The following is a 26,384-nucleotide window of genomic DNA, read 5'->3' as shown; positions in this document are numbered from 1 at the left end:
ACACATAGCATTGTACTAGAAGCAATAAAAAAATAGAAAAGAAAAGAAAAGAGGAAGTCCACGTACATATTCTTATTTTATGGTGGTGACGACAGGTGAGCTGAGCAATATGGATAAGGTAAGTATGAATAACTGTGATAAAAGGAAGAATGTGACAAGTACAATAAGAGAGGCCAATACACAAGGGAGAAGGGAAACAATCACATCTGGTTGAAATATTCAGGAAAGTTATCATTATTTAAGTGGCATTTGAGCTGAACCCCAAAGAGCTGGTTAGTTTTAGAAAGGTGAATATTTTTGTAAATTAGAATTACAGATAAGTCTACAACATGAGGTATTTGGAGGAAAATAAATAATGATTTCCAGTTTCTTCAGTGAGACAATTAACAGGGCACTTTGGCCATTATCTCATTTTATTCTCATGACCCCACGAAGTAGTTGCTATTATTAACCCATTAACAGATAATGGAGCACAGGCTTTTTTTGAAAACTAAGTAACTTGCCCATGATTTACAACTCAAAGGAGAAGAGTAAGGATTCTTACATTCTTACCCAGATGCTTAATCCTTAGGAAGATAGCAAGGCATAAATTGTGTTTCAGTGGTGGTTTCAGGCTGGTTCTGCTGCAGAAATAAAACTAAGGTCATTGATTTTGGCCACATCTGAAGCAACTAACATTATGTGAAGAACTTTGGGCTAATGTTCCACAAGTACTGGGTAGTCTCTGAGGCTTTTTGCTTAGGCCAATAAGACAATTGGAGTTGTATGCTTAAAAAAATATGGTCTACGTTATATATAAAAAGGGGTTTGAAGTAGGGTGATAGTATTGGGGTTTTTAAAGGACAGTGTCAACACCAAGGGTAAGGCCGAGGGGCCAGAGGAAGAACTGAAGTGACCGTGGCTTTTTAAGTCTGGATAGGTGGTGAGTAGGAAGGCAGTGATATTAGTAACAGAGCTGGTGAGCACAAAAGGGAAGGCTTTATTTTATTTTATTTTTTGAGACAGGGTCTTACTCTGTCACCCAGACTACAGTGCAGTGGCATGATCATGGCTCACTGCAGCCTCAACATCCTGCGGCTCTAGTGATCCTTCCACCTTAGCCTCCTGAGTAGTTGGGACCACAGGTATGTGCCACTACACCTGGCTTTTCAAAATTTTATTTATTTTTATTATTTTTATTTTTAGTAGACACAGGTCTTGCTACATTGCCCAGGTTAGTCTTAAACTCCTGGGCTCAAGTGATTCTCCAGCCTCAGTCTCCCAAAGTGCTGAGATTACAGGTGTGAACCACTACACAGCCTTTGGAAGACTTTCCAAGAATGATAAGGGATCCGATTTTGGAAATGTGAAGCTGAAGATACAGAAGAAAATTCCAACTCTACTTACAGATAAAATTCTAATTTGGGGTTGGGCACAGTGGCTAACACCTGTAATCCCAGTGCTTTGGGAGGACGAGGTGGGAGGATAGCTTGAGGCTAGGAGTTCCAGACCAGTGTCCTGGTCAACACAGCGAGACTCCATGTCTACCACAAATAAATAAATAAATAATTTTCTCTGCAATTGGAGATATGAGTGGAGTCTCAAGAACGTTCTGGCTATAGATTGTTGACATAGGAGTTCAGTAGCTAAATACATCTATGGCAGGTATAAGAAGAGTAAGTGGTGGAGAAAGTTGTAAAAACAGGAGGGAAGATTAACTTCTGACCATTGACGCCTTGGGGGATCACAACTCGGCTTCAGACGATTCTTCAGTTCCTAGTGCTGGGGCTAGTGTCTATGAAATACGTTTTCCCCCTCCCTCCAGGCCTCCTAGGTAGTTAGGACTTTTCAATAACATTGGACATTGCCATATGCACATGAACACACTCAGTTTTAATTTCTCAGATTCTCCGCTTGCTGGCTTCTAAAACTGTTGTAAGAACTGTTATCTGGCTTCACAGGGTTGTGACAAGGCGGTGAAATGCTTTGAAAAGTGCCTATAGCTAAACAAACGTGAGGTACCGGCGCTCGCAACTTTTCCCCAGGAGATGTGCACCTCTATTTAGCGCGTAATGCCCAGACTATTTTCGTTGCTCTCCGTCCCCGCCCGCCTTCTGCCACGGACAGTTACAAACCTGGTCGATAATTATCCTGGGAGAACTCGACGTCCCAGCTAAGAACGCAGGTCAGAGATCAGAGACAGAAGGATCTTGGGGAGGAGCAGGGGCCGGGCATGACGTAGCAACTGGCAGCGCCGCCGATTGGCAGAGGAGAAGGTTGTTCCCGCAGGGCGGCTGCTGAATGGCTACGGGAGGCAGAGGCGTGACGTCCTCAGAAGTTGAGCAAACACCTCCTACTTCCCGGCCTTCCATCCCAATTTCTGCTAGGAATTCGGAGCCTACCCTGCAGCGACTCGGAAGATCCGAGGCGGCGGGGGACAAGTCGGCGCCCCAGAGCGGACGAGGTGAGGAGAGGAGAGGTCCCCGCGGAGAGCTGAGCAGACGCGCGGGTGGGCTCAGCCTGTGAGATGCGGTGGAGATAGCGGGCCGGGCTCGGGCTGTCGCTGGGAGGGGCCCGCGAGCCTGGCTTTCGGGTCCCGGCGCCGCGAGGCGACCCGGGCCGGGCCGAGAGAGGGAGAAGGCGGCGAGCATTCGGGCCTCCCTGCGAGGAATGGAGGGAGAGCGGAAACGCAGAGCGTTTCACTGCGAGGAAGGGAGGGAGAGCGGTCAGCGCAGCTCCAGCATTTCTAAGTAGAAAGGCGAGGGATTGCAATTCGGATTTCTTTTCTTTCTTTTTTGGCGGATAGTGGTAGTGCTGTGGCTGGGGAATAAAGAACTGATGAAGCTGCGGAAACGGCTTGTTAATTTGTGGACGGCGCGCTTAGAGGGGACGGCTGGCTGAGGGGGCGGTGGCTGGAGATTTCGGGGTGGTTCTTTTCCCCCTTCCCTCCCCACGCCCAGCTTAGCCAAACTGATCACAAACTTCTCTCCTTGTCCATCTTGGGCTGCCCACTCTCCGAGACACAAACCCATTCTCCAGCAAGGATCGGAGATGGGTGGAAGTTGGGCGCCTTTCAAGTCTGGGTTTCCTGAACTCTTCAGCCCCTGCGGGACTATGCGGGCCATTGTGAGCGCTCGCGCGGGAGGGGGCTCGGGGAGAAGCAGTTTACCCACCCTCCTCGGTTGAATGGGGCTGAATGTCTGTCTATCCTGACAGCTTCAGAAGAAGAAATGTGCTTTTCAGACATTGATTTCAGGGGAATGGCGGTGGGGGGAGCGGAAGAGAGAGAGAGAAAGAGCGCTCGAGCGCGAGAGAGAATGAATTAGTTCAGTAACTTGAACAAGGATTAACATTTTTTGAGGTTGTGGGTTATCAGTGGGGAAGGTGCAGCTGTGAGATGTAGTTATACACAGGACTGAATGGTCCTTGACTGAAGCTGCGGCTTTCCAATACTGTATTAAAAAAATCCCAAAACACTGATGGCACTTCGGTGTTTCTGGGTTTGTCTGTTTTGTCCCCTGCACTCCCCTCTTCTTTTTTTTCCGATGAAGATGAGTGAATCTAGGGCTACATGACTTGACTGTAACCTGGTGGCCATTCTGCAAAATGAGTTAGGTGGACAAAAATTGAAGCCAATTTACCAGAATCATTTTCCCACTCTTCAGATAATCATATTTGTTATCAGTTTCACTTGTTATTGATGATGGCGTGATCAGAACTTTGGTTTATTTGTCATTGAATTTTTTTTCTCACTAGTCCTTTAACAGACCTTGGTTCGGAATTTTGGAAATGATCTTTGGTGTGTAAGCCACCATTTAACAAAACATTTTCATTTTTTTATATATTCTTTTATTAATTTTCTCATAGAAATAACATTACAAACAGTGGTAAGTTTTCTTGGGAAGGCTACAAAAGATTCTATGCAATTCATGAAATCATGGAAACAAACATTTGGAATGGAAAATAACCCCAAAACATTATTACCACATTCATCTGATCTAAGGTGTCATCTATTGTAAGATGCATCCCTATTTCACTGATGCTAAAATGTGTAAAAAAAGTCTTAAATTTGATGAAATACAACATTAAAATGGTAATTTATTTATCTTGAACATGCATGACTGAAGTTTGAAGTTGAAGAGAGGACTTATTGGGCTCTAATTATTTTTTTTCCAAAATAATGTAAGGGTGGGGGATTAATATGGAGCCATCGTGAAGGTCTTACTACGGTGTGACAGAGGAAAGAAATGTGAGTCTACTGTTAGCAGCGTGGTTGTGCTTGCTTTCGAGGAGTAGGCAAGCCTGGAGGCTTTTTCTTTTCTTAAAATTTATTGTTTATGACACACAGCAATGCTCAGCACTTTATGCATATTAGCTCAATTAAACATCTTAAGAGCCCTAAGAGGTAGAGGTTAATATGATTCTCATTTTGCGCATGATGCACAGACAGGTTAAGTTGCCAGCCAAGGTCACAGAGTAAGTTTGGCCGCCGAGGAACCCAGGAGAGAAACCAGTATTCCTTTGAGGTATCCATCTTCTGTTGCAAGCTCTTGGTTCCTGGTCCATGCTATTAATGCAGGTAGCTTAGGTGAATGTCCACTCTTTCTTGTTGTGTTTTTGGTATTTTGTTTCCCTGTTTGGTGTACTTTAGCTAGAAATTCATAAGTCAGAGTGCCTATTTATGTTCTACATTTCTAATGTTTTTGTAATTCTCAGTGTCCAGTTACTACTATGCTTAATAGAATCAGAATATCAGAGCCTGAAAGGGACTTTAGTATTATATTTTTGTCTGGGTAAGGAAACTGAAGTCAAGAGGAGGAACCCTACATCTAGTTATGTGTCCCAGCTCCCATGTCTAAGTTTTCCCACTATACTGTACTATATTTCACAACATTTGTTGATCTATGAGATCTTGGAAGAGAATCAAGTTTTTTTTTTTTTTTTTGCAGAGTTAGGGGGATGTGAGTCTCTTCTTATTAATGTGTCTATTTTGTCTGTTTGTTTGTTTGTTTTCTTGCTGCATAGGTCTTTATAATGTTTATTGAATTTGCTTTTTCATTTATTCATTCTTTCTTAAAACACTTGCTGTTTTCCCATGTGCCAGTCATTGGGAATACAGAGATGAGTAAAACACAACTCATACACATTTGCAGTTTAGCAAAGAGATAGACAAGTAAGCAGATAAGCATTTTGGACTAGACTCCGATTTAGAACTAACTTTGTATTCCATTTCAATGAAGCTAAAATTATAAGCTAGAGACCAGGAGAAATATGTGTCGTGTTTATGGATGACTTTAAGTAGGTGATGGGCTGGAGAAAACATGAAAATTCTCAGACCAGATTAGTTAACACTAATAGACCTCCTCCCCCAAAGTCTACCATTTTCTTCTTAATCCGGTAAAGTATTTTATAGAGGGTTTAACATGGAAGCATTAAAAGAATGTACCCACGCACAGGAAGTCAAAGTATGACCAGTGTTAATGCAAGCCCAAGCCTAGTTCTAGCAAGCCTTGAAATGGGGAGGGATTTGGATTAGTTCTAGGCCATCACCTGGTGCTCTGTTAATTCTGGAACTCTTTTGAACCTCTCCAAAAAATATTATGGTTTGGATACTTAGTGTAGGCCAAGACTCATAGCCATAGAGCTGCCACACTTATTTACAGACACCAGTGCTTCTTGGGAAACCACGGATTTTAATATATACTTGTATTTTTTTTTTTTTGGTTACTTGGAAGGGTGAATATAAATAATTAGCGCTGTTCATCATTGAACTTATTTTCTTCATCTAAAGACTACATTACCTCATTCTTAGTCTCTCAATATTTAATCACAATTATGCCTGATTATTGCAAATAATTTGTCATTCAGAAATCCCCCGTGTGATTTGATAGTTTTGGTTTGAGTCATTGAATTATGCTGTAGTGAAATTATTTTAAAGATCTAAAATAGATGGACAAAGAGCACGTTCCTAACTGTGGGGATTAAAGTTGGAACATTTGGCCTTAATTTCTTCAAAAATGAATGTGTGATCCTTCATACATATCCCAAAAGAAGTAACAGAAATTAAGAGGTGCAATGCTTAGTTCATTCTTTTTTTTTTTTTTTTTTTTTGAGACTGAGTCTCGCTCTGTCGCCCAGGCTGGAGTGCAGTGGCGAGAACTCGGCTCACTGCAAGCTCCGCCTCCCGGGTTCCACGCCATTCTCCAGCCTCAGTCTCCCGAGTAGCTGGGACTACAGGCGCCCGCCACAGACCCTGGCTAATTTTTTGTATTTTTAGTAGAGACGGGGTTTCACCGTGGTCTCGATCTCCTGACCTCGTGATCCGCCTGCCTCAGCCTCCCAAAGTGCTGGGATTACAGGTGTGAGCCACCGCACCCAGCCGCTTAGTTCATTCTTAAGCTCTTGTAATGCTTGTGCATTGTTTTGCTTAGGTAGGTGATCTATAAGCTTAAAAAGTATTCTGATTGGGTTGGTGCTATGGAAAGGGTTGAAGAGACTTAAAGAATTTTAGCTATTTGATGGAAGAGTAAAAAGCTCTATGAAAATCTCAGCTCTCTTCATCTACCCAGTTCCCTTATAAAAACTGCAAAAATTAAATACATCATTTGTTTGTTTGTTTGTTTGTTTGAGACAGTCTCACTTTGTTGTCCAGGTGGGAGTGTAATGGCATGATCTTCACTTACTGCAAACTTAGCCTCCTGGGCTCAAGTGATTTTCATGCTTCAGCCTCCCGAGTAGCTGGGACTACCAGCATGCGCCACCACACCCAGTTAATTTTTGTATTTTTAGTAGAGATGGGGTTTTGCATGTTGCCCAGGCTGGTCTCGAACTCCTCAGGTGATCTCCCCACCCTGGCCTCCCAAAGTGCTGGCATTATAGGCATAAGCCACTGTGCTTGGCCAAACACATCATTTTAAGGCATAAATATTGCCTGAAAAGTAGCAGAGAGAAGAATCTTGATCGAGTTACATTTAAAAAGTTATACCAACGAGAACAACAGACTTACTGTGACATCCATTATGATAAGTCATAAAAATACATAATAGTGGCTTGGAAAATGCTTTCTATAAAACAGAAAAAAATCCCCTATTTCTATGGGCCTCACTATTCTCATTTGTAATAGTAGATTTTAGATTACATTCTATCAGGCCCACTTTGACTCTAATAGTTGGATATAATCAATAATTAATAATTCACTATCAGATATTGATCAGCACCATTTAATTAGATAAAACTAATCCTGAACATGGGCAGGGATTGGATTACTGCTTCTTTATATCCTTACCAAGTGCATCATGCTGTGCATATCTTAAGTAGCCCCCAAATATTTTTTGAATTAAAGAGAATCAAAAGCATTTGTCCCATATTCCGTGTACAAAAGATTTTATTTTGATAACTCTATCAAGAGACTTTCTGGATTTCATTATAATTTAAATATTAGAAAATATTCGTGCTATAAGCAAATGACTAGCTGTTTTTATATTAATATGTGTAATTGTACAAAAGACCACTTTGCTCACACTCTGAAATGACCTTTCTAACCACACATGAGATTCTCTGTCCTGAGAGTGGCTTTTCTTAAATATAATATTTTATAAATACATTTTACAGAATCTGCTTTGCTTTGGTTACTCCATGTGATTTAGAATGATGGTGTACTCAGTGACCATAGGACAGCTCATGGTCATTGAAAGAAAATGGGATGTGTACGGAGTGCCGAGCTCTGTCTCTGTGTCCTTTTTTTTCTCTCTCTATCTGTCTCTGTCATTTTCCTTTCCCTTTTCTGGAAAATAATAAAAAAATACAAAGAACATTCAAGCATGTTCTTTCTTCTGATTCTCATGTTTCTGTTGCAAAGTTAGCAAATTAAAAGATTAAGTCTCGCCACCTTGAGAGATGGAAAGATAAGACAGTATCATAGAGTATGTTCTCCTATTGCTACTGGGCAACCTTCACTATTATCTTCCTGTCTCAGTACATAGTAGTTCCTTCTTATCCAAGTTTTCGCTTTCCATGGTTTCAGTTACCCACTGTCAATCTGGTCTGAAAATAGGTGAATAAAGTACACTAAGATATTGTGAGAGAGAAAGAGAGAGAGAGCGAGAGAGACCACATTTACATAACTTTTATTACAGTATATTGTCATAATTATTCTATTTTATTAGTTATTGTTGCTAATCTCTTACAGTGCCCAATTTATAAATTAAACTATATCATAGGTATGTATGTATAGGAAAAAACATAGTATATATAGGGTTTGGGACTATCAGAGATTTCAAGCATCCACTGGGCTTCTTGGAATGTATTACCCACAGATAAACACGGTCTACTGTATCTCGCTGCAATTCACTATAATACTCCCATGACTTTTAGAGACATTTCAAATTCCTGATCAATTTTAGGTAAATAAAAGTGTATACCTTAGTGGTGTTCTATTTTACAAAAACAGAGAAGAAATCTTTTAAGTTTCATTTTTATATTTGAAATGTTAACCTTCATATAACAAAGGGAAGACTGTTACAATTCGTCAGAGGAAGGGTCTTGTACCCCACCCTTGCCTGTGTGACACTTCTCTTTCTCTATTTTCCTCCTCTTTGTTCTTTCTAGCTCTTTTTTTCCCCTCTCTGCCTCCTGCTTTTCTACATCCTCCTTGCTTGTGTTACAAGCTGTTATCAGCACCCGACATTGTCGGGTAACCTCACTAGAGCTGGTGGTGAGTAAACCCTGATCTTCCCTCCTTCCATCATTGAAGGCATTCCAGAAATATACATTGAATTTACTTCCTGATATTCTTGAAAAATACCACAAAATCCAGGGCAGAAAAAGCTAAAGCAGCCCCCGTTGGCATTTCCATGAAATACTAGACACCTGCAGTGCAATTCAGAAATTCTCACTATTTCCTATTTCTTGAAGACCTTAGAAGCAAATGAACTGTGGATCTGGAAAGTTCTATGCTGAGACCAAGTTTTAAGGTTCAAGCAGTAACTAGCAGTTATACTATAATCAAACCATTTTTTTTCTAAGCACTCAGAAATCTAGAATTTGTCTTGGCAGGTACTCAGGAATGATTTTCAGTATAAAGCAGGAAAAGGGGTCAAGAGAGGCACGGCATGCTACGGGGAGAACTGCTAATTCACTGTAACTGTTGAAGGCAAAGCCATATGGATCTGATTTCTTTCTGAAACAAGAGTTGGCTGGAGGCGTGTGTTGGATCTATATGGTGTGAATCTGTAGGCTTTGGCAAAGAAGAGAAAATTCCAGGTGTTAAACATTAAACTAGGAATCCTGCTTCTGCTTAAAAGCAACAGATCCTATATGATTCCAGTTCAGTTTCTTCATCTACAAAATGGGGATATGTATCTACTTAATAAGATTTTTGCAAGGAGGAAATAAGACGATATCCATAAAGTGCTCAGCATAGAGCTTGGCATGTGATGCTTAATCAATGGTAACTACTGTTACATTTGTTTAAATAATGAAAGTTACAGAAATTATTATTTAAGCCTTCCATGCAAAAGTGAAAGTGAAAGTAGCTTCCCAAATAAACTGAAGCTCAGTCCCAGGCACTTCTGTCTTTTTCCCTAGTCTTCCAAGATAGTTGGCCTTTGCAAGTATATGTGTGTATGTTACAAGTGACTGTCTGTGTTTGTGTCTGTGTGTGTGTCTACTGCTTTCTCGCCCTATCCCAGACAAAGAAGGTGGTGGGAGAAGGAGCAGGGATTATTACTGAGTGAGGGATGAGTGAGGTTAACATTCAAGCTTGGGCTAAAGGGGAGGGATTAAATTATCTCCACATGTTCCTCCTGATGGAGTCAAGAATTTCGACTCATAATAAAAGTTACAGGGGTATGTAGTCACCTGTGAATTCATGAAACACAGCCTCTGCTGGGAAGATGGGATGTTTCTGGACATTTGTGTATGTTCAAAGGAATCACTATCTTTGGAATTGGTTTTATTAGAAACTAAGGGATTCAGGTTCTAGTTTTTCTTTTGGCTTCGAGAAGACTGAATGTTATGGGTTTGGGATTGAGTTTAATGCAATCTATTTTAAAAAACAAAAGCACGTGAATAAACAAAAAATAGATGCAGTATATAACAGTCATTTACTGAAATGTTGATAATCTATTTTGCATGCATATTTTGCCCTGAATAAAAGCCTAAACTCCTAATCATCAGCAGTTTCTCTTGCTGTGTGCAGCTTTCTTTCTTCTTGGCCATCTTCCTAAAGCCTTCTTAGCTGGACTCTTCGCTGTTTGGTCTGTTGTCTGATTCTGTTGCAGAGTGTCCTATAAATTTACTGTCTAGGTAGCAAGTAGTTGTTTGCCCCCAGGAAATGTACTTGTATGCTTAATTATTTGGTCAAGCCTTCCCCATCCATCAAGCTGGTGCTCTTCCAAGATTGCAGTCTGATGTAAAAGAAATGTGTTTCATGCAAGCTTTTCTATATGTTGTTAGTGGTGATGGGTAGAAAATTTCTGGAAGGTATAAAAATCATTGAATCCTTATATTTTGCTGCCAAGTTTACATGGAAAACTAAGTTTTATCATTCAAATGATCCAGCAAATCATCATCTGAAATGACATTTGGCTACAAAATTGAAGTTGGATAGAATCCAATTGAAGTTGGATAGAATACTGTTAAGCCTGGATATTTATGCTTTAAAAATTTACATAAGATTTATTCTGCATAGGAATAAATGAACCTGTATATAAATGAACCTGTATATAAAAATTAAGGAGCATCTGGGTGAAAATAAAATGTTTACTAGTGTCACTTTAATTTCTTTAATTTGGCTTAAAGTATTATTTCCACCGTATTCTACGCTTCCTCCAGCTGAGGGATAAAATAACTACTTTTAGTAGATGATATCTTTCAATCATTCTCTCCTTCATGTGCAGCCCTGGTTCTGGGACTAGGGGGACAAGACACTTCTTGTACCAAGAGAATGCTGATTTGAGTAGAGTTTATTCATGAGAATATACCTTGCCTGCCACATTGAGAGAAGCCCGTTACATTCATCATAGTAAGCCTTTAGTAACTATTTCTTGATTGACTGAATGAGTGGAATTACACAATCTTCTCACTTGAATAGCAGTTGGAAAACTGGTTGAGGCAGGTCGGGGTTTAATACAACAGCAGGCGGCCATGTATGGAGAGAAAACCCAGGAAGAGGAACTGGCATGTTTAGAGCAACAAAGGTGAACAGTGAAGGTGAGCTGGATTCTAGGAAGCAGAGTGATTTAACTCTGCTTCTTAATCTTCTAACACCTCTGGTTAAAGAATAGGTTTGTTTGGTTGATTGGTTTTCTTTTCTTTTTTTTTTTTAATACTTCAAGTTCTAGGGTACATGTGCACAACGTGCAGGTTTGTTACAGATGTATACATGTGCCATGTCGGTGTGCTGCACCTGTTAACTCGTCATTTACATTAGGTGCATCTCCTAATGCTATCCCTCCCCCCTCCCCGCACCCCATGACAGGCCCCAGTGTGTGATGTTCCCCTTCCTGTGTCCAAGTGTTCTCATTGTTTAATTCCCACCTATGAGTGAGAACATGAGGTGTTTGGTTTTCTGTCCTTGTGATAGTTTGCTCAGAATGATGGTTTCCAGCTTCATCCATGTCCCTACAAAGGACATGAACTCATCCTTTTTTATGGCTGCATAGTATTCCATGGTGTATATGTGCCACATTTTCTTAATCCAGTCTATCACTGATGGACATTTGGGTTGGTTCCAAGTCTTTGCTATTGTGAATAGTGCTACAATAAATATATGTGTGCATGTGTCTTTATAGCAGCATGATTTCTAATCCTTTGGGTATATACCCAGTAATGAGATGGCTAGGTCAAATGGTATTTCTAGTTCTAGATCCTTGAGGAATCGCCACATTGTCTTCCACAATGGTTGAACTAGTTTACACAGGTTGATTGGTTTTCTTAAATTCCCAATCTGTTGAGGACCAATACTTTTGTAAAATCCGGTAACAATAAATTACTAGAAAAAATGATCTTGTGGCCTGACATGGTGGATCACCCCTGTAATCCCAGTAATTTGTTATAAACTAGAAAAAAAAGAACTTAGCCAGGTGGGTGGTTGTGCACCTGTAGTCCTAGCTACTAGGGAGGCTGAGGCTGGAGGATCACTTGAGCCCAGACTGCAGTAAGCAATGATCTCACCACTGCATTTTAGCATTGACAGAGTGAGACTTCATCTCTAAAAATAAATAAATAAATATGATCATGTGATATTAAGGCTTCTAAATGCTTACTTTCTATTTATGTACACATCTAATTGTGAACCAGTTTTTTTGTTTTTTGTTTTTTTTAAAAAAAAACAGTTCACTGACTGACACTAGGGCACATTGAGAAACACTTGTTTTGGGAATGGTCAGAGATGAACTGGAAAGAGGTTGGCACTAAACTGTGAAGAACCTTGTATACCATTATAAGGATTTCAAACTTTATGCCATCAAAATTTAGACCAATCTGAAAGTCTTGCTCTTTATTATCTTCCTGGATTTGCATTATAGATTAATTTGTTTAAAACTTTTGTGCCGAATAGATGTTTGATAAAATGTGTATTTAAAAAGCTATTTTAGCTTAGCAGTTATTGGATAGTGTCACACACGTTGCTCTATACTTTCTAAAATTTTGCAGTTAAATAATCTTGTTTTTGAAAACTTGGCTTTAAAGGAACACTTGACATCCCAGTTTTCCCTTCCCTCTTCTCTACCTTGCGTCTGTTTTCATAAGAGCGGGTTGTATTTTACCTCAGATTTCTCAGGAGACCAGAACTGATCTGCCAGCCCTGCTGCCTTTTGTTGCTCTGCTCTTTACCTTGTCTTTACAGTCACCAGGTGTCAAGATGCTGCAAGTACATAGGACTGGACTGGGCAGGCTGGGGGTCAGCCTCTCCAAGGGTCTTCACCACAAAGCTGTGTTGGCCGTCCGGAGGGAGGATGTGAACGCCTGGGAGAGAAGGGCCCCTCTAGCTCCCAAGCACATCAAAGGCATCACCAATCTGGGATACAAGGTCTTGATACAGCCTTCGAATCGGCGGGCCATTCATGATAAGGTGAGTATTTCCAATGTTTTTATGTGAGAATAAAATGAACCTGCATATGAAAATTAAGGAGCATCTGAGTGAAAATAAAATGTTTGCTAGTGTCACTTTGATTTCTTTACTTTGATTAAAAGTATTATTTTCACCCTATGCTTACTCCAGCTGAGGAATAAAAGAACTTACTTTTAGGAGATGTTATATTTCAATCATTCTCTCCTTCATGTACAGCCCTGGTTCTGGGACTAGGGGGATAAGACTCCATTCTTGCACCCAGAGAATGCTCCTTTGAGAATGTACCTTGCCTGCCACTCTGAGAGAAGCCTGTCATGTTCATCATTCCACTTGCTCTTCAAAATAATATTATGGTATAGGTTTGACTCTCATTCCTATTTTAGCAATATACATATATATGTATACTTTTCCTTTCCTGAACCATTTTAAATTAGATCACAGACATCATAACTCATTACTACTAAATGCTCCAATGTGTATCTCCTCAGAATAAACCATGTTTTCTACATAACCACAATATGATTTTCATACCTAAGGAATTAATAATTCATAATATCATCTTATATAGTCTATGTTCAAATTCCCCATTGCCTCAAATGCCTTTTATTTTAATTGAGGCTTAATGAAGCTTTATTGCATTTTATTATTGTGTGTCTTTAGTTCTTTCAATCTAGAACAGCACATCCCTTTCTGATTTTGTTTCAATGATATTGACATTGACATGGACTCTAGACCCCAAGACTTACAGAGTGTCCTGCTACTGGGCACGAATAATCTGGTTGTTTTCTCGTGAATAGATTATATTCTAATTATATTCTATATGTTATATTCATGCCAAAAATGTTTGGCATGAATACAACATAAGTGATATATGTTCTTCCCATGGCATCACATCAAAGGCACAAAACATCAGGTCGTCCCATGGTTGGCAATGTGTGGTCACTTGGTTGAGGTGGTTACAGTGAGAGCTCTTCACTGTTAAAGTCTGTTTCACCCTTTGTAATTACTGAGTCATCTGTGGTATGGTATTTTAAGATCTGTGATGTTCCTATTCCTCAAATAACTTTACAACTAATCATGTCAGCCTCCATTGATAATCTTTGCCTGAATCAGTTTTTACATGGAGACTTGTGAAGTGATGCTTTTCTAATTTTATCACTCCCCTAAGTTTGTTTGCTGACATTCTTCTTTAGAAAAGAGGTTTTCTTTTCTTCCACTCCTCCACTTTTTTGAGTTGTGAACTGTTCTATTACAGTGCATTGAACTGTTTACCAAACTGTGAATTCTGTAATTCAGTGTTTTAACAATTTCTTTAAAAAACTTTCTTATCATTGCATTTAAAGCCTTGTTATGAGGAGTTTATATATACATCTTCATGTTGACAAGATGAATCTTAGGATGTTGCTTAAAAGATGAGTTGTGAACCGTTTTATTACAGTGAACTGAATTGTTTATCAAAGTGTGGACTCAAATTTACTATTGCATTATGCTTCTTTAATTTTTGCTTTTTTGAGTATATTTTGGAAGCATGGAACTTTTTCATTCAATCCATTTACCATTATTCTTTTTAATGTCTGAATTATCCCAAAATTGGTTAGTGTGAGTCCTTCCAAGGGGGCTTCTCTGTCCTTTGGATGTGAATCCATTTACCTTTGAGCTTTCTTGTTTCTTAGAATAACAAATTGTCCTAGCCTCACCTTGTACCTTTCCTGCCCCACATCAGGAAATTAATAATTTCACCAAGAAGACTTGTTTTCTTTTATTATATAGAGACCAAGATCTGGTATCTGATGTTAAGCATGTTTATTGTTACTGAGATACTGTTGCTCTTAGGCTCTATTAGTGTACAGAGTTTAGAAATAAACACAAACAGATGCCCACACACATATATATATATATTATTTAATCATGAGTTAATACTGATACTAAAAGACCTCCAGAGGAAAAATTAATGTCCAGGAAAATTAAAATTTAACATTGCACAACTTTTTACCTTTAAAATTTTATATTTGCATCTGTTTTCTCCAACAGTAAAAATCTTAATTCTTTAATATTAATGCATATTGTTTGCTTTATCCTATGATATGTATAAATAGTGTCAGGATCACAATACTATTATTACAACTAATAGTAAGCCCACTAAATGAAGTTTACTATTTCTTTGATTTTTTTTTTGCCTTTAGAATATATCTGACAATGAATATTCAGAGTGTTGTATTAAAAAACTTATTTGAATTTTTTTTGGTGTGGTTTCGTCATCAATCTAATATCCATCTGGATTTATATATTATTGTTTCTATTCAGTTTTAATGTTTGCTTTCCCATTTTTGATTTAATTTTGTTTTTCAAAGTAGAACATTTACAAATTCCAGAAATGAAGTCATGTTTTCATTTTAATCCCCTACATCCAACGCTCACCCACCCCAAAGAGGTTACTTTTGTTTCTGATCTATCATTCTTTTTTCTTTTTTTTTTTGCAAAAATAAACACCTGTGTGTGTATTTACATATTTATTTCCCTTTTGTTCTTATACAGAAGGCTGTCTATTATATACACTCTTTTAACCTTGCTTTCTTTCTTTAGTAACAACATATCTTGAACATTGCTCTATGTAAGTTCTTAGAGAGATTTCATTTCATTTCATGGCTGTGTGATAAGTACTCCATTGTACAGATTTACCATGGTTTATTTACCAATCTACTACAAATGAGAAAATGGACTGTTTTTGAAGAAACCAGGGAGAAATTGTATATTCATTCTTTAACTATCTCTGTTATTCATCTCTACTTTCCTTTGAAGTAGATTCCTAACTAAACTTATCTTTTGTTCAATTGCTCTTTTAATTCTGCTTGGGTTATACCTCTTTATTTAAAAATCAGATATGTCTCTCTGTTGCTTCCATGTACTAGTTATGCAATCTCAATTAAGTTTGTAAGCCTCAGGTTTCCCATTGATTGAATGAGGATTATAATTGTACTTACCTCTTGAGAGTTGTATGAAATTTAAATGAGATAATTCATGCAAAGAGCTTAGCAAAGTACATGTAATTTATTAATACATATCAATGATTGTTACTTATTACCCAATAAAGCTTGTATTAGCCATGATGACATTCAACCTACATTTCCAAATTGGTTTACTCGTATGTTGTAAATGTCTCTTTACTTCTCTCTTTGTATTTTTATATATGCCTTCAATGCCTCTTACTGATATTACCATCTTGTGTTTGCCATCTTCATTTCTCTAAATTTCAGGTAGCCTTTCAGATTAATTTAAATTCTCATATTTCTTTGGTATCCTACCTTTCAGATTAATTTAATTTTCATATTTTTTTTGATCATCCTACTTAGGAATTATCTCAATATCAGTTAAAGTAGCATATCACTTAGATACTGCTGATCATGTTTTGTATTTTTCATTTACTCCAATCCAGAGTACTTTTTACTATATTTTGTGAGCTCCTTTATACAAGGGATCTTGACAATCTTTCCTTGTAACTTAGCATCTCATCTCTAGCACGGACTAATGTACAGTAAGGATAGTAATAAATACTAACTGGGTAAACACTGAAAAATAAATGTTATAATTATGTCTTATCTTTTAAAAATACAACTAATAAATCACAATTTGGCATTTAATATTTCAGTGTACTGTTGGTACAAAATATACATTTCACAATTATGCTTAAGTCACATGTGCTAGTGCATATGACCAAATTATAAACTCTTCTTAAACATATATATATATATATATGCTGTGTTTTCTAATTGTTTAATGCTGTAAGAGTTGACATGATAGATTTATCTTTAGCCAACAAGTACAAACATTACAAGCAGTTGTTCTATTATTTGTTCTAATTCATACAGATTTTATTCCTTCAAAAGATTTGTTGTGCCTTTGCTACACATTTTGCTCAAGAAAACATGGATATTACAAATCAGGATAATAACCTTTAATCATAATTACAATTTCAGGACTATGTCAAAGCTGGTGGCATTCTTCAGGAGGATATTTCTGAAGCTTGTCTAATTTTAGGAGTTAAAAGACCTCCAGAGGAAAAATTAATGTCCAGGAAGACTTATGCATTTTTCTCCCACACAATAAAAGCTCAGGAGGCCAATATGGGCTTGTTGGATGAGATTCTAAAACAGGTAATTAGTGATTAATATTTATAAATATTAATGTAGAAAAATAATATTTTTTACTTTTAACCCCCAAATGGAGTTTTAGTCTTCTTTTCTTCTTTAGTTTAAGAGAAACATTGCATTCCTTTTATATTCTGAAATGGAAAGAATGATAAAAGCTCTTACCCTAAACAATTTACCAATTTATAAGGTCAATTGGCCATATACTACCAAATAGAATTTTAGAGCTGAAAATAACCTCAGGGATCATATAATCTACTACCTTGTTTTTCAGATGGGATTTTTTTTTTGAGATGGAGTCTTGCTCTGTCATCCAGGCTGGAGTGTAGTGGCACAATCTGGGCTCACTGCAACCTCCACCTCCCAGGTTCAGGTGATTCTCCTGCCTCAGCCTCCTGAGGAGCAGGGACTACAGGCGCCAGCCAACACGCCCAGCTAATTTTTTGTATTTTTAGTAGAGATGGGGTTTCACTGTGTTAGCCAGGATCGTCTCAATCTCCTGACCTCGTGATCCGCCCACCTCAGCCTTCCAAAGTGCTGGGATTACAGGCATGAGCCACCGTGCCTGGCCGAGACAATTTTTACATTTATTCACATTCATAAGGGAAAATGCATTTTTGAGATAGAAATACTATGAAAAAAACTAGCAGCTGTTTAAAACACAAGATATTCATTTAACAAATATTTATTCAGTGCTGATGCTGTGTCTGACACTTTGTTCCAATGAAAGAGCAAAAGAGTAAAGTATCTTTATTTTCACAAAGCTTACATTCTAGTGGGAGGAGACAGATAATCAATGAATAAGACATCTAATATCCACTTGGGAATATGTGTGATGAAGATAAATATAATATTGAAGGAGAAAAGGAGTCCTGGGCACTGGGAGGTGATGATGCTATTTTAAGTAGGATGGTCAGGGAGGACCCCATTGTGAAAGTGGCATTGAGCAACAATCTGAAGGAGGTGAAGGACCAAGCCAATACATCTGAGATGAGTCTTTTAAGCAGACAGAATAGTAATGCAAAGGCCTGAAGGTCTTTTTGAGTGTGGGGTTAGAGTAGACCATGTTAAAAAATGCTTATTTTGTCTCTTGTGTCAACAATGGTTGGAGGCGGGAGGAGGAGAGCAACATTACTAAGAAGGCTGCTAACCTAGGCTGGTCTAGACTGTAAGTCACAAGTGATGGTGGCCTGCACCTGGAAGAAATGGTGGAAGAGAAAGTTGTGAAATGTGGACAAATCTTGGATATGTTTTAGAGGTGGATCCTACAGGATTCACTGATGACATAAAGGTGGAATATGAAAAAAGGAGAGCAGTCAGGAATGACACCAGGTTTTGGCCTGAGCTACTTGAAGCAATTGCCATGGAATGACATGATGCCACTACAAGAGAAAAAGGCTTCGGTGGGCAAATCAAGAGTTGAGTTTAGGGTCTGCCAAGTTTAATATTCTATTAGACATTTAAAGGGATAATCTAAGAGGGCTGTTGGATATGAGTCTGAAGCTCAGGAGGGCGGCTTCTCCTGACATACATTTTGTAGTTGTGAGAGACCAGGTGGTGTCTAGAGCCACGAGACTGGATGAGCCTAGGAAGGGAGTATAGAAAAAGAAGTCTAAGGTCCACATCTTCAAGATGTTAGAGCTAGGATCCGAGATTAGGGCAGAGGATTGGTGGGTTCATAAACAGTAAAAGCAATGGAAAATACCTATTATATAGGAGTGTAAAATACTTCCAATTGATTCCAAATACAGTAGACCAGGGTGACAGTTAATTTGTAGTATTTCTAAAGAATAAGTTCAAAAGTAATTGATGGAAATAATACTATAGGAAGAATGTTCCACTTTAAGCAAATAAAGTATTTATAAATTACTTTAGGAACTTTTTTTGTTATTTTAACTTTTGTTCATTATAAGAAAATTTTAAAAAACTGACCTAACAGGGCTGCTTTTGGGCAGCATTTTGTAACCAATTACTTGGAGTTGGAAGAATGATAAACATTCTTAAATTCATGAACATGATAAAAATTATACGATCTTTGAGGAAATAGAATTACTGTTTAAAATAGTGTATAATTACACATGAATGCTTTCCTGAGAGAGGAAAGGTTTTCAAGGAAAGAGGAAGAGTATGTTTTTAGTGAAGGCAAGGAAGAGAAATGACATAAAGGTGGAATATGAGAAAAGGAGAGGAGTAGGAATCACTCCAGGTTTTATCCTGAGCTACTCGAAGGAATCGTGTACTACTTTTAATAGGAAGGTTACCTGTAAAAGGAAGGAGAGGGAAAAAGAAAAAGAGAGGAGAAGGAGGAGGAGAGAGAAAAATATCTGTGCTTGGACTTGAGAGAGAGTGTTATTTTCCAGGTTGAGAGAGAGTGTTATTTTCCAGGTTGAGAGAGAGTGTTATTTTCCAGGTTGAGAGAGAGTGTTATTTTCTAGGTAGAAGAGACCTGAGTGTACTTAGAATGGTTGAGAAAGAATGTAAAGAGGGATGATGCAAGAAAGAGGTAATAGTTCAAGAAGAGTGGTCTTGGAGGACATGAGAGAAGCTGGGATCTAGGTCACAGAGATTCGTCTCAAAAGGGATCTGTTTTCTTTGACCAGAAGGAAGGATGTAAGGATGAGAGGGGCTTTAGACATGTTTATAGATGGTGCTGGGTGGGTGGGGGCAGAATGGTAAAGGAAATTCTACCTTTATTATTTCATTGCTTACCATCAAAGGGGGTATAGCACCTGCTACAAACATTTTTTCATTTCTAATTACAAGCCTACCATTGGTTTGCTACCTGGCGTTTTCTAAATATTTCATGGTATACCTGATGGTAGCTTCTGTTAGCAAGTTAAGGTGTATTTCAGAGGAAAAAATGTGAAATATTTACTTGCTCATATATGTCTTTACTTGTTAAAATTAAGCTTAATGGGTCCAGTTGAAATTTTTTTATCCTCTTTTCAGGAAATTCGCCTTATTGATTATGAGAAAATGGTGGATCATAGAGGAGTACGGGTAGTGGCATTTGGACAGTGGGCTGGTGTGGCAGGTAAGTATGCCAGGGCTTACATCACCCACTTTCTAAATTGGCTTGGGGAATAACTGTGAGTTTTCTCTTTTCTGTGGCAAGGGGATAGGAGTGTTTATTTCCATGGAAAAAATTAAAATGAAGGTATGCTGAAGGATGATGAATACAAGTGGAATAAAGTATGAAGATAAATGGTTAAAAACATTTTATTGCAAAAATTCAAAGGAAAAAGCAGGGAGAAGGATAGCAACTACAAACAAGCTCTGATTTTTAGGTAGTTCCTTTCGAAAGGCTAGAAGGAGATATCAGTTCAGTAATGAGACATTGAGAATTAGAAGATAGGGAGAAATAGAAAGGGAAAAAAGGTCCAGGGGCAGGAATTTTGTCCAGTTAATTCTTTGAACCTTGTTTGGTTAAGAAACACCACAATATGTTGTAGCTCTGTTTCAGATCAGACTACTTGCAGGTCTAATAAGGAAGGTCATGACTTCGGTACTATTTGTTTGACCTTGTTATATAAAAATAGAAGATTCCTTATGTAAAAAGTAAAAGTAGAGGTTCCTCTTCAAAGACTTTCGTCCCCATTTAATTAGGAATAAATAGTAACTTCTCTTAGAAGCAAAATTTATTCAGACCTGTGCTTCTAAATATTTGCCCCGGCAGGCTTATACTGGTCCAAGCAAGCATTAAGTCATAGCCTGTTCCTCTTCCTTATTTAAAAGTGTTTTTACCTTTCTCAGCATTCCACAAGTTACTTCCTCCTTCCTTTGTTCTCCTCTACCTTTGCCTCTTTTAAAAAGTTCTAAGTTGCTAGCCAGTAGGAACAAATACAGAACGTGAGGTCTCGTTCCAGCCAATGGAAAGCGGACACAGCAGTAGGGTGGGCGTGTCAGGTTATAAATGACCCTGTCTCTTTTGTTCGGTGTACTCTTGTGGCAAAACTGCTGGTGAGTGTACCCTTTCTGCAGGAAGTAAAAATGGCCTTACTAAATAAATTAAATTTATGTTCATGTGCTGTTTCTTTACGGCACCAGGGAACAAGCATTTCAAACACTTATTATGGCTTATGTCATTCTGCTTATTATTAATATTATACTTGCATCCACCTGCTTTTTAAATAATAAAGAAATCTAAGCAAAAATGTGAAATTCAAAAAATTCTTTTACTTAAAACCAATTCAGGCAGGGCATGGTGGCTCATGCCTGTAATCCCAGCACTTTGGGAGGCTGAGGCGGGTGGATCATTTGAGGTCAGGAGTTTGAGACCAGCCTGACCAATATGGTGAAATCCCGTCTCTACTAAAAATACAAAAATTAGCCGTTGGTGGTGCATGTCTATAATCCCAGCTACTCAGAAGGTTGAGGCATGAGAATTGCTTGAACCCAGGAGGCAGAGTTTGCAGTGAGCCGAGATCACGCCACTGCACTCCAGTTTGCAACAGAGCAAAACTCTGTCTTTAAAAACAAACAAACAAATTCATTGTTTTTATTCACTCACCTCATATCTTTCCTCACCCAACACCCAAATCAGCTCTATTAAACTAACAGAAAATTAAATTTCTTAGTATAAAAGCAGTAATAGAGAGACCTCTGATGACTATGATTCCTAAGGCCTTTCAGGACTCATCCAGATGAGGGTTTTATTTACCTAGACAGAATTAATACATTGGAATTAAGTTGATTTATTTAGAAGTCACCATATTCAGAAGTAGGACCACATCCATGAATAGGATGTGGTTCATGTTCTTAGAGAAGCATTCAGGCAAGTAAACACAAATACAATGCTAGTGCTAATTGCTATAAGAAAGCTATTTGACACTGGGTGCTGTGGCTCACACCTGTAATCCCAGCACTTCGGGAGGCCGAAGAGGGCAGATCATCTGAGGTCCAGAGTTCAAGACCAGCCTGGCTAACATGGTGAAACCCCGTCTCTACTAAAAATACAAAAATTAGCCGGGCATGATGGTGGGTGCCTGTAATCCCAGCTACTTGGGAGGCTGAAGCAGGAGAATCGCTTGAACCTGAGAGGTGGAGGTTGCAGGAAGCCGAGATCATGCCATTGCACTCCAGCCTGGGAGACAGAGTAAGACTCCATCTCAAAAAACAAACAAACAAACACACAAAAAACAAACAAAACAAAAGGTATTTGAACTTGGCTGTTGCAAAAGCTTTCTTTTAAAAAGTGCCTTTGAAGGTGAGATCTGAAGAATGATTAAAAATGATTCAGGGAAGTAGGAGAGGACAGTACAAGTGTGCAAAGCTCAAAGTGAAGAGGGGGAAAATAATAGTTTTGAGGAATAGAAATAAGTTCAGTATAATTAGAGTGTATATGGAAATAACTATATGTGGTTCTTATAAGTATTTAGAAGGTGGAATTCACAGGATGTGGTGACTGATTGGATGTAGGAGTGAGGGGGTGAGGGAGACACTTTAAAGATGACATGCAGGTTACCAAACTTGGACAGTGATTCAGTTCTTTCAGTACCCACAGGAATGGAGGAAGAATTTGGGGAAGAGAGTAAATGAGTTCTGTATAGGACAATGTATTAGTAGATTACATACTAAGTTGCTATAATGGAGACTCCACAAAACAGAGCTTACATAAGCTAGAAGTCCAGGAGTGAGAAGTCTAGGGATGGTGGAATGAGAGGAAGCCTTTGCTACTGTCAACACTTGGCTTTCATTTCTAAGGTGACCCTTCAGGTTGCTATTTTCCAGTCAGTGGAAAGGGGAGAAAGGAAGTAAGGCAAGTAGCTTCCTTTCTAAGAATGTGACCAAGAATCTGAATATATTATTTCTGCTCATACCCATTGGTCAAAATTGACTGAGAAATGTAATCTATAACTGGGCAACTATGTCTGCTGCAAAAACCGTGTGCCCTCCATCTGTGAAAGATTAACTGAGGTCAGACTTACTATCCTGTCATTAACCAACTAGAAAAATTGAATGAGATATAGAAAACAATGTTATCAGACATTGGACAACAGGCAGTACAGACTTGTGATCCTTGATAGATGGAAAATAGATGAGGTGAGCTCTATGTTCACCCTGGCTTTCTGTCTGGAGAAATTATCAGATGGTATGAATATGGAAATGTGATGCAAAGCTTGGTGAACTCAATAAGCTGAGGAGATAGGAGTTGGGGAGCCTGAGTTGGCTGGAATTGACAACACATAGTACCAAACAGTGAGGAGCTATGCAGAAATGGTGTTCCAGAAATATGCTTAGGAGTCTTGCTAAGTGGAGGATGAAAATTCATGAGACTGCCTTAGGAACAATTTATGGAAAAGAACAATTGCCAGGGAACTCTATGGAAAACTGTTCTCAGAGTTTGTCGCATCAGCCAGAGTGGAGAGACTTAACTGAATGTATAAGGCTTTCAGGGAAGCCCTGGAGTGTGTGGCTAAACCAGCTCTTAATAAAGCCTATTCTACATTCATTCCTATAAAAGCTTAAAAATGAGCCTAATGTCTACTTTGAGAGAGATGCAATTAGCACACAAGCAGATTAAAACAGCTATAATAAATGTTCAGTATGTTCACGTTTTAAATGGAAACATAAACAAAATGAGGAGAGAAATAGAGGAAATCAGTCCATCTACCTATCAATCAATAGATACCACAGAGGAAAATCTATACATAAGCAGAGGATTAGAGAACATATATAGATTTTCTTCTGTAGTGTCTATTGATTGATAGATACATGGTGGATAGATTGATTTCCTCTACTCCTCATTTTGTTTGTGTTTTCATTTAATCCTTGAGCACATTGACCAGCATCTCTGTCATTTCTTGTTTCTGGGATTGTTTCCGTTGTTGATTATCTCCAGGTTAATGTTCCATTGCAAGACTCATAATTTTTTACTGAATGCCAGACATTGTTCATTTTACATTGTTGATAGATTTTGTTGTTTTCCTTTTAGGAGCATTGGGCTTTGTTCTAACAGGCAATTGTTTGTGGATTACATTGCTTCTCTTAAGGCTTGTTTTCCTTTCACCTCCCTCTCTTCCTTCTGGGACTCCAAATACACATGTATTAGAGCATTTGATCACCACCTGTCACTTAAATTCTGTTTTTTTTTTCTCAGTCTTTTTCTCTTTTTATGCTCCATTTTGTTTAATTTCTACTGCAATGAGGAAGGAAGAAAGGAAAGAAATCATGACCAGAACATTCCCATATCTTGATAAAAATTATAAATACACAGATAAGTGAAGTTCAATAAACCCCAAGCCAAAAATAGAAATAAAAAATCACAAAGAAAATGACAGTAGAACCATCATAATTGTCTTGCTAAAAAATAATGATAAAAACATTGAAAATAAATGGGAAAAAGGAACCATATACATAGAATAACTAAGATGAACATCAAACATCTAATCAGAAACAGTTTAAGCTAGCAGAAAGTGGAGCAACATCTTTAAAGTGCTGAAAGAAAACAAACAACTTATAATTTTATGCACAGTACAATATATTTCCAAAGACAATATCTTTTCAATATCTTTCTGGACATCTTTCTAGAAAATGAAGATTAAACACAGATTTTCTGGTCAAATGAAAGCTGATAAAATTCACTGACATAGAAGTATTTAAAAAATTTCTCAAGCAGAAGGAAATGAAGTCAGTTGAAAACATGGATTGAATTAAAGGAATAAAGAACACTACAAATGGTAGAATGTAAACAAACATAAAAAACATCATATCTTATTTTAAAACTTTTCTTTAGGGCTGGGCACAGTAGCTCACTTTGGGAGTCCAGGGCAGGCTGATTGCTTGAGCTCAGGAGTTTGAGACCAGCCTGGGCACACGATGAAGTCCCATCTCTACAAAAAAATGCAAGAGTAGCTGGGCTTGGCGGTGCGTGCCTGTCATCCCAGCTGCTTGGGAGGCTGAGGTGGGAGGATTGCTTGAGTCTGGGAGGTTGAGGCTGCAGTGAACTGTGTTCATGCCACTAAACTCCAGCCTGGGTGACAAAGTGAGTTAACTGTCTCAAAAAACAAAAAAATTCTTTAAAAGATAATTGATAGTTTCAAATGAAACAATGTATTGTGATATTCATAACACAGGTAGAAATAAAACTTATGTCACCAATAATGATGGACAGGTGAAAAGGAATAGAACCATACTTTTGTAACAAGTTTATTTTATTATACCAGAAGTAGTATAATATTACTTGATAGTTGACTATAATAAGATAAAGATGCATATGGTAACCTAGAACAATGATTAAAAATAAAACAAGGCTCTAAAGCTAATAAGCCAATAATGGATGTAAAATTCATACTAAGAAATACACAGTTCAAGCAAAAATACAAGAAAAAGGGCATTAAAAAAAACAAAGTACAAATGAAATAAGAACACAAACAGCAACATGGTAGCTTTAAATTTAGCTATATCAATAGTTACATTAATGGCCTAAAAACTCCCAGATAGGCTATAGAATGAGTCACAAAACAATTTTTGATAAATTTGAAAGTCTGAAATCATACAGTATGTATTCTGACTGTAATAGAATTGACCTAGAAGTTTTTATAGAAAGATATTTGGAAATTTTCCAAATATTTGGGAGATATTCAATGTAATTTTGAATAACTGATGGATTAAGAAGAAATCACAGGAAAATTAGAAGATATTTTTAAGAGAATAAAAATTTAAAGTATAGCTTACCAAAATGTGTGGGGTATAAAGTAGCAATTAGAAAGAAATTTACAGCATTTAATTCTTTTATTAGAGAAGACAGTTTTTAAATTAATAATTTGTGCTTCCACTATAAGAAGCTAGAAAATCAAAGAGAAATTAAATCAAACGCAAGTAGAAAGAAATAAATAATAAAGATACAGAGAAAATTAATCAAACTAAAACAGGAAAAGAATAGAGAAAATCAATGAAACCAAAACCTGGTTCTCTGAAAAATATCAGTAAAATTGATTAACATCTAGGTAGACTGATAGAAAAAGAGAGAAGACAATATTTACTAAGAAGGAATACTAGGGGGCCATCACTATATCTTTTAAATATTAAAAGGATAAAGGAATATTATGAATAGGTCAATGAATTTGGCAACTTTGATGAACTAGATAAATTTTCAAAATGTACAAATTACCAAAATCAGCTCAAGAAGAAATTGAAAACTTAAGTATCAAGGTACAAACTAAATTCCACTAATAGGCATTTATTAA

At 37.8% G+C, this 26,384-nt stretch overlaps 1 protein-coding gene and 1 long non-coding RNA gene across 8 annotated transcripts in view; one reads left to right on the top strand and one right to left on the bottom strand.

Moving 5' to 3' along the window:
* LOC134758950 (uncharacterized) overlaps positions 1–2,312 on the bottom strand; it is a 40,540-nt gene extending 38,228 nt beyond the window's left edge. Inside the window, exons 1-2 of one of the 2 annotated variants that reach the window (XR_010134760.1) lie at positions 2,115–2,312; positions 545–623 (exon numbers count right to left, since the gene is read on the bottom strand). This is a non-coding gene — a long non-coding RNA (uncharacterized lncRNA). The remainder of the gene's footprint in view (positions 1–544; positions 624–2,114) is intronic. The other variant, XR_010134759.1, reaches the window with a different exon arrangement.
* The window catches only part of AASS (aminoadipate-semialdehyde synthase), a 69,466-nt gene continuing 45,368 nt past the window's right edge, over positions 2,287–26,384 (top strand). For 3 of the 6 annotated variants that reach the window (XR_004070994.3, XM_031013216.3, XM_063708753.1), the window contains exons 1-4: positions 2,313–2,443; positions 12,827–13,051; positions 17,026–17,202; positions 20,146–20,230. Coding sequence is in view for 5 of the 6 variants with exons in the window: in XM_031013216.3 (XP_030869076.1) it covers positions 12,842–13,051; positions 17,026–17,202; positions 20,146–20,230 (472 nt within the window). In the remaining variant the exon portion in view is untranslated. Of the gene's footprint in view, positions 2,444–12,826; positions 13,052–17,025; positions 17,203–20,145; positions 20,231–26,384 lie in introns of all 6 variants that reach the window. The other 3 variants (XM_031013217.3, XM_031013215.3, XM_031013218.3) reach the window with 3 other exon arrangements.

Source organism: Gorilla gorilla, chromosome 6, assembly GCF_029281585.2.
Source record: "Gorilla gorilla gorilla isolate KB3781 chromosome 6, NHGRI_mGorGor1-v2.1_pri, whole genome shotgun sequence".
Taxonomy (NCBI): Eukaryota; Metazoa; Chordata; class Mammalia; order Primates; family Hominidae; genus Gorilla; species Gorilla gorilla.
Note: the sequence above shows the minus strand (reverse complement) of the source record. Positions and strands in the feature narration are given on the sequence as shown.